The sequence below is a fragment of the Cyphomyrmex costatus genome, unplaced genomic scaffold (assembly GCF_001594065.2).
Source record: "Cyphomyrmex costatus isolate MS0001 unplaced genomic scaffold, Ccosl1.0 scaffold1407, whole genome shotgun sequence".
NCBI classification, from domain to species: domain Eukaryota; kingdom Metazoa; phylum Arthropoda; class Insecta; order Hymenoptera; family Formicidae; genus Cyphomyrmex; species Cyphomyrmex costatus.
In genome coordinates this window covers 58,206-67,120 of record NW_017275399.1, presented here as the reverse complement: position 1 = coordinate 67,120, position 8,915 = coordinate 58,206, and the positions used below count along the sequence as shown (strand labels likewise).

At 38.3% G+C, this 8,915-nt stretch overlaps 1 protein-coding gene across 1 annotated transcript in view; it reads right to left on the bottom strand.

The window, feature by feature from the left end:
• The window catches only part of LOC108783050 (uncharacterized), a 19,095-nt gene extending 15,879 nt beyond the window's left edge, over nt 1-3,216 (bottom strand). Inside the window, exon 1 of the mRNA XM_018551499.1 lies at nt 48-3,216. Within this exon, the coding sequence (XP_018407001.1) occupies nt 48-3,216 (3,169 nt within the window). The remainder of the gene's footprint in view (nt 1-47) is intronic.
• Between the last annotated feature and the right edge of the window lie 5,699 nt (nt 3,217-8,915).

Sequence of the window (8,915 nt, the reverse complement as noted above, 5' to 3'; positions counted from 1 at the left end):
AGCATCAGTGGCACGTAAATAGATGCACGCGCCATAAGCTCGTTCACTGGCGTCAGAGAAGCCATGGAGCTCTAAGTTGATATGTTCACTCAGCGCGATAGCGCGTCGTGGAATAGTCATGTCTCTCAAAATTGGCAGCTCACGCTCGTAGCGTTTCCATTTAGTGGTTGAATCCAAGGGAAGAGCTTCATCCCAGCCAATCTTGAGGAGCCAGAGTTGTTGAATAATGATTTTAGCAATGACGGTCGCAGGTCCAAAAAGTCCGAGAGGATAAAAAACCAAAGCGACTCTTGATAGTACTTGCCTTTTGGTAGGCGTAGCCAAAGGTGGCAGACAGGAGATACTAGAAAATTGGAAGTGATCATGGGTGCAGTTCCACACAAGACCCAGTGTCCTTGTTTCGCATTCCTTGTCGGAAGATAGTACGAATTCCTTTTCAGGATTGGAAAGTTGATCGTCTTGAAGATCAGGTACATTAGAGAACCATTTGCGTAGCTCGAAACCACCTTCAAGAAGCAATTGCCTTGTCTGAATCTTGATGGAGGAGGCATCTTGTAAATTGTCAGCGCCGGTGACCAAGTCATCAATATAAAAGTCGTTTAAAACTGTCCCGGATCCAACGGGATACTTCTCAGAGTTATCCTCAGCTAATTTCCTGAGCGATCTAATGGCTAGGAAGGCAGCAGATGCTGTACCGTACGTGACGGTCAGAAGCTCGAATGTTTGAATGGGTTGATCCGAAGAGTCACGCCAAAGAATGCGTTGCAGAGAGGTTTGATTCGGATCGATTAAAACTTGTCTGTACATCTTTGCCACATCTGCAGTCATGACATATCTGTACATACGAAATCTTATTAATATTGAAAGCAGATCATCTTGTATAGTGGGGCCTACCAATAATGCATCATTTAACGAGATTCCAGTGGTTGTTTTGCAAGAACCATCAAAAACCACTCTTAGTTTGGTAGAAGTACTCGTTTCTTTGTATACGGCATGATGCGGTAGGTAATATGTTTGGCTGTCATTATTTGTAATGTGAGTGACCTCACGCATATGACCAAGTTGTATGTATTCTTGTATAAATTCTTTGTATTCTGCATGTAATTTAGGAGAGGTAACAAAGCGTTTCTCTAAACATTTGAAGCGGCGAGTGGCTATTTCCCTTGATTCACCGAGTTCAGATAGCTTGTTAGGTATGATCGGTAGCTGGACCACGAAGCGTCCATCGCTGTTGCGTTTGACAGTGTCCTTGAATAGATTCTCGCAAGATTGGTGCTCTGGAGAAAGAGTTGAAGCGGATATCGAATGATCCAATTCCCAGAAACGACTGAGAGCATGATTTAAGTCTTCTGTTACAGCTAAACAACTGATGATTGAAGAACTGGAGTTACTAGGAATACTTGATGTCGGACCAGATAAAATCCATCCCAAGAGAGTTTTCTGCAGTGTTGGTTTATTTCTAGAAGGTTTAATTTGACCTGCGCAAATGAGCTTCCAAAATATCTCAGCGCCGATTAGCATGTCAATGTCAGCGGGAACATTAAAATCAGGATCGGCCAATTTTAAATTATTTGGTATAGTTATATTCTGTTTAGAAATGAATTTTTGCGGCAATTGTTGAGTAATTTTTGGCAAAACAACGCATTCTATCCTCTCGCTAAAATTGTTGAACCGCGATTTTATGTGAACGACTGTCGCTTGATTGGCTCGAATGTTAGCATTAGTTACACCTGAAATAGATATCTCTATTTGCCTTTTATTGAGGTACAATTTGTCGGCAAGACTCTGCGTAATGAAATTCATTTGTGATCCGCTGTCTAACAATACACGACACGAATGGATGTGATTATTACAGTCAAATACATGAATAATGGCTGTTGATAATATAATTCCTAGAGATTGATAAGTAGATAAACATTGTGTTGCGACTGGCTTCGCAGAAATTTCTGTATCGGAAGTCACAGCTGTTTTCGCATTAGACGACTCGTTAGCGTCTGTTGTCTTTGACAAATGTAAAAGTGTATTGTGTTGACCTTTACATTTGCGACAAGAGCTTGAAGTGCAATTTTTAGCTTGATGAGAATTAGATCTCAAACAGTTTAGACATAAATGAACCTTCTTTGCAAAGGCGATTCTGCTTTCTACTGGTAATTTGAGAAACGTTTCACAATAGTAAAGCGGATGATTTTCCTTACATTTAGGACAAGATAAATTAGAAGTCGCGAGATTAGAAACCGAACAATTCTTTGCCTTTGCAAATTGATTGATTGAGGATTTGCTAGAAATTGCTTCAAGCGCGATGCAACGTTTTGAAAGAAAATCAGTCAGTGATTTTAGTGTGGGAATTTCCATATCAGGAATGCTTGTTTCCCAAGCCTTGGTAGTAACCGTATCAAGTTTCGAAATTATAAGATGAACGATTAAATCGTCCCAAGTATCTGTGGGTCTTCCCATGGCTTTGAGAGCGCGCAAATGTTTTAAAATTGTATCTAATAATTCACGTAACTGAGTATGATTTTCTTTCGTTACTGGAGCGATTTCGAAAATGGCCTTGATGTGCCTTTGTAATATCCACCGTTTGTTGTCAAATCGTTCCTTAATAGCGTTCCAGGCATCCTTATAATTGTCGGTGGTAGTTTCAATTGACTTTATTATTTCAGCGGCCTTGTCCTTGAGGGAAGATCGCAAATAATGGAATTTCTCTATCTCGGATAAATTTTGGTTGTTGTGGATTAATTGTTCAAACATATCATGGTAAGAATACCAATCCTCGTAGGAACCTGAAAACACTGGAAGCTCGATTTTAGGTAACTTAACATGCGCTTCCCTGCGGGCAGACGAATTAGCGCCTGGCGTGCTAAAAGATCCCGAAGAAAGCCTAATGTTATGTTGATCAAAATGCTCAAGTAAGGATTCACAGCGTGAGATTAAGCTAAAGTATGTTGATTCGAAGCTTGCTCGGTGTTGCTCATGTTGAGCGTTTAATAGATCTAAATCTTGAGAAGATAAATCTTCTTCATTCTCAAGAACCTCTATTCGCGATTGTACTACGTCGAAAAGATTCCATAATTCCAATATTCTTTTTTTGCGTTCAATAATGTCATGGCGCGATCCATGATTCGCGTCAAAGCTTTCTATGGCAGACTTGTGTCGAGTTAGAGAAGCCTTTGCGGCTGTGCGTTTAGTTTTAGCCTCGGTCAATGATATCGAATCCATGCTTATGATACTTACGTTATCGTTAGTGAATTGAGGTCTTTTGTTTCAAGACGACCAGAAGCTGCGGAAAAGTGTCCCCCGTGCGAAAGACAGGTCTACTTCGGGCAGTCAGGACACCACCAGGGTTGCCAAAAAAAAAAAAAAAATAAATATCTCATATATCTTTTATTAAGTCTCCTTCAAATGGTATTCGTAACTTTTCGAAAAATAAATTTTTTGTGTGTTAAATAAAATCTTTAAAAAATGGTCGTTCATACCCAACTACCCCCTTAATACGCCTATGTATCATGTGCTCAGTACAAATAATATCATAAACCTTGTATCGTTTTTGTGCGGGCATGTGCCTCTATGCGCTATGTGTAGCGCTATTTTCTCTTATGAAAGCCTTGTGGCTCAAGTATTAATTGGCTATGCTTGATGCAGCGTGTGATAATGCTCGAAGGACCAGTGTTGGCAAGAAGCAACACGAAAACATAGTTGATAATGATACTTATTTATTCTTATTAAACTCATGCATGTGCATGCTTGACAAGCGTAGAACACAGAAGGTGAACTAGTGCAAACTTAAACGACTATATAATAAGCGTAAAGAAAAATCATGCTGCTGCATGCTTGAACGAAAACGAACTAGGAAGAAGAAAACGGAAGTGGCGCACGAACAGATACGGAAACGAACGAACGCAAACGAACGCAGAAACGAACGCTGATAAGCGAACGCTGAGGAGAAGGGGAACGCAAGTAGCGCTCTTCGAACGCTGAGGAGAAGGGGAACGCAGGTAGCGCTCTTTTCAGAAGGAGGGAGCGTAGCAAAGCAAGCGAAAATACTTTTTCAGAAGGAGGGAGCGTAGCAAAGCGAGCGAAAATACAAAGTGAAAACGTGCATAGCGCGTACAGTTTTTGTAAACAACGTAGGAGACAAAAGCATTCAGCCGACCAAGCGCTCGTCTCCCCACCACCATTCCTCAGTGAGACAACAGTTCAAATGAAAAGTCTACACTACCATCTCTCAGTACTATAGTGTCCACCGTCTAAACTTACTAATGTAATAATATAATTCATCGAATAATTACGAAAGCTGTATTATTGTCATACATATCAGTGTCCTGAACTTTGAGAGCTGGAAATACAATTACTTTTTCTACTATCCGTGATTTAACATAAAGCGAATTACACCAAAAATGTCATTAGAATTTATTAAAAGCGAAAAAGGAAAAAATCGGCTTCTCCGTTCTGGTTTTCTTTTTTATAAAGATAAACAAATAGCAGAGACAATATATTGGAGATGCATTGAACATAAACGTTCTTGCACGAATTATAACCGAAGGTCACAATATCACAAAAGAAAGTAATATTCATAATCATGCAATCGAAGCCTCATTTGTAGAAAAAGAAAAAATTGTGCTTAAAATAAAAGAGAAAGCAAAAATTGCAGAAAGTGCCAGTTGTAAAATACTCATATTTAATAACTGTAGTAATACAGCAGAAGAAGTGGCAGCTAAACTTCCTCATATTCAATCACTCAAACGAATTATAAGACGAACACGCCAAAATTTATTTAATTACCCTCCAAATCCAATCTCCATCGATCAGTTTGATATATTAGCTCCATTTGACATGACGGAAAAAAAATGAAAAATTCCTTCTCTATGTGACGGCGGAAAAATTCAAAACCGTATACTCATTTTTACAACCAAAAACAATTTGATGCTTTTGAAAAATTCGAAGCATTGGTTTGGTGATGGTACCTTCGATAACTGTCCAACGCTATTTGTTCAACTTTATACAATTCATGCTATGATTGACAATTCTATTATACCTTTAATATATGCCTTATTACCAGGCAAATCTACTTCTATATATTGCAATTTTCTAACAGAATTGACTAAGTTGTATCTTGGATTAAAGCCCGATACATTTTTAATTGATTTAGAACAAGTAATGATAAAAGCTATTTCAGAAATCTTTCAGAGTTGCACTGTTCGTCTCCGTTTTTTCCATTTCAATCAATGCATTTACAGAAAACTAAGTTTTTTTTCAATTGATAACTAAATGATTGCCCGCAATGGAACGTCTTGTCCGCAATATGCCAACATTCGTCGATTTGCAAGGTATTTATTTTTTTTTTAGTTTTTGTGTTTAAGTTTCATTTCTTGTGTACTAATTTTTATTATTGCGTTTTCTATTAAGGTTTTGTGGTTAATAAACGTTTTGTCGTGAAAGAGGTTGCCGTTTTGAAGAAGGGGACGATTCTCACGCATTATATATTTTTACATCCGATACCATGGAGACTGTTGTCCAAAGCCGATCGACGCACGCCACATGGCTGATGACGTATTATCTTGGATTAATGTGGAATGATGGAATGGTGCCGTATAGGATGGCAATGCGTTTGATTTCTGATGCTGTCGTTGGAGACAGCGAGTCCGTCCTCGTTTACGTGAAAGGATTCGAGAAGCGTGAGTGGCTCGTCGATATTCTAAACAACGACGAGATTATTGTCGAAGCGATCGATGGTGTCGAACCGCTTGATAATTTAGATGACAGTGGTACTATGCGTTGCAAAAACACGTAAAATGTTGCGCTCTGCAGAACGTAATGAAGTTACATAAGTGGTGGTCGATGGAGAAGAAATAATATATTATGTAATAGTTCCTTATATATTTTATCACTTTGTGGATCTGGTAGGTTAAAGAAAATAAGACTACTTAAATATGTTTTTATGAATAGACAAGAAACCTGTTTTATTGTATGAAACAAATACATAATATAATGTTACATGTAATATTCTTATTGCAGTTAAAAACAATAATGTTAACATGTAGGTGTTATTTCTGAAAAAAAAAGGTCCGTAAGTATACTTGTCTATTCTTTCAAAACAAATTGTACTTACAATTCCAAATCTCCTCGTAAGGATTAATATATGGTTCTTCGTTGTACAATTGTGGAAGGTACATGTTACTCTCCTTCCACATGCATACAGCTAAGTCCCGATCCACACATCGGTCATATCGTTTTTCGTACATATGACGAATATTAATGAATCCGTCTATTTGCACGTTCCATAGCGATGTTTTCTGTAAGAATTACAGTAATATAAATATAGAATTTATATGTGTATAAATTTTTATATGTATAAGCAATTAAAACTTACCAATGGAATTACTTGAACACGTAGTTCGTCCCGTAGCTGTAGTTCCACTACTTTTTCGCTGTCAACCAATATGTGCTGGAAAACAAAATAAAAGATATATGTGTATACCTTTACATATATTATTTGTTTTTATTATTATATGAAAGACTTACTCCTTTAACTGGGTATGTATATCGTATTTTAAGTAAATCTCTTAAATTGCTCATTGTGGTATTCTTTATGAACACTATAGTTGTCTACTACGATTCTTAACGTCAAACCCACTGTATTTATACATAATGATAATTTGCAATTAGTCCGATAAAACCACAGATGAAACCACAGATAAAACACTGAAAATCACTTATTGCAATAACATCGAGACTATTTCAGTGGAAAAAAATGTAAAAATAGTGATAAGATTGATTTTCTATTTCGTTACTATTCGATGCTTGACATTTATGTGGTTGGATGAGATATTTGTTAGCGAAAATGTTAATTATTACAGTTTATTTACGAAAAACAGGAAAAACAGGAAATAGATAATTATCGCGCTTTTATTAAGGAAACAGGAAAGAGGTAATTGTCGTGTCGCGATTACACATCTGGTTACGCGCTATATCGAAACCGGTTATTGTTCGTGATTTTTCCGTCGATAGAGCGATACATATATAAATGCACGTTAAGCATACATATTTTTCAATCGGAATAGTATTTTGGTGAATCGCGTGTTATGTCAAGTGAGGATAGTGACAGTGAATCGTATTCGTTTCGCGTATCTTCTCGTCACGACTTATTCGACGTGGACAACGATCTTTATTGTTTGGAGCGTCCATTGATGTCGAATGATTTTGCATACATTCCAAAAGAGAAGTGTAATTGGAATGTAGCTACTTATCATTTACGTAAAGAAATTGGATTTCATTGTCCGCGAGAGATCTTGTGGATTAAAACGCTAGTAGCATTGGACATATTATGAGGCAGATGCTTTGAATTGGGCGCGTATAAAGTACGTTAAAGGCAAACGCGTTCGCGATCTACTTGAGAAAATTGAGTTTGAAATACCATTAGACAGTCGCGGAGCGACGTTGTGGATGCCTGCACGTTAAGGTTAGAAAAGAAAAGGGGGAAAAAAATGGAAAACGAGATGGAGAATTTGTTGTATCGTGCGACGAGAATTGACACGCTGGAGGTGTATCAAGCATTGGAGACTAATTGTGATGAGTATCGTGATTTTTTGAGAGAGGTGTGTCGTACTATCCGCAAGCCGATATCTACAGGTGTGATAAATTTTGCGATCGCTAAAATAACACGATTGGAGAGTGTTAGGAATACTTTACGACCTCGTTTTGTACACGATGGTTCTGGTCATGCGGAATCGTCAAGGACAGTTTTTGTTCACGATGGTTCTGGTCATGCGGGATCCTCAAAGACAGATTCTGTGCACTATGGTTCTGGTCATGTGGGATCCTCAAGGACAGATTCTGTGCACGATGGTTCTGGTCATGCGGGACCGTCAAGAACAGATTCTGTGCATGATGGTTCTGGTCATACGGGACCGTCAAGAACAGAATTATTCTTATCATGGATGGAAATCGAAACGGCTTTCAATAATCGCGTGCTCACTGGTGCAGTTGTGAATTCGAATTATATTGAACCGCGACATTTTCTCAACGATGCTAGAAACATCGTTATTCCTCAGATACGCTCCAATCTTCAGAAACACGCGTGTTTGAAGGTGAATACGATGTTCAACGGAGAATTTGTCGTGGATGACAAGAGATCCATTCAGAGTATTGTCACAAAGAACCATGATCTGTATGGTGCGTCTGATTTGAAGAAGTGGTATGACAAGTATGTTTTGGATGCAATTTTAACTAGTCTGGAGGAGTTTCACGAACGTGAGAGCGGATGGGCGTTATCGCGCATATTGACTTTGATTGTGAACGTAAACAAATTTTATCCTATGCACTGTGGATGTTTCGTGAAGTTATCTGGAAGTATCATTTAGAAAAGAGCGATTGTCAATGTACAGTCGTTTGATAACGCCTGTTTTGCGTGGTCTATAGTTGCCGCATTGTATCCTGCATGTAATAATGTCAGTAGAACGTCACAATATCCTCATTATCTAGAGGTACTACGGTTTGAAGATATTACTTTTCCCGTAACCTTAAAGTAGATCACAAAATTCGAACATTTGAACGCTATTTCCGTAAACGTGTTTGTCGAACGAGAGACAGTTGTAAAGAAAAGGAAAAAAAGAAGTACAGTTAACGTTACGATAAAAAGGAAAAAGAGTACAGTTGACGATACGATGATCGTACCTCTTCGTATTACAAAGATCAAACGGAACATACACGTGAATCTGTTGTACGTGCAAGATCAGCAATACGATGACAATGGTGTCCGACATTTCGTATTGATTAAGGATTTATCGAGACTTCTCAGTTCCCAATTGAGCGGTAATTCCAGTAAGAATTACATCTGCGAAAGGTAAATAAGCCCGGATCCTCATACGGACAACAGCGCTTTGACACCGGACGCTGATTGGTGAAAAACGGATTATGGG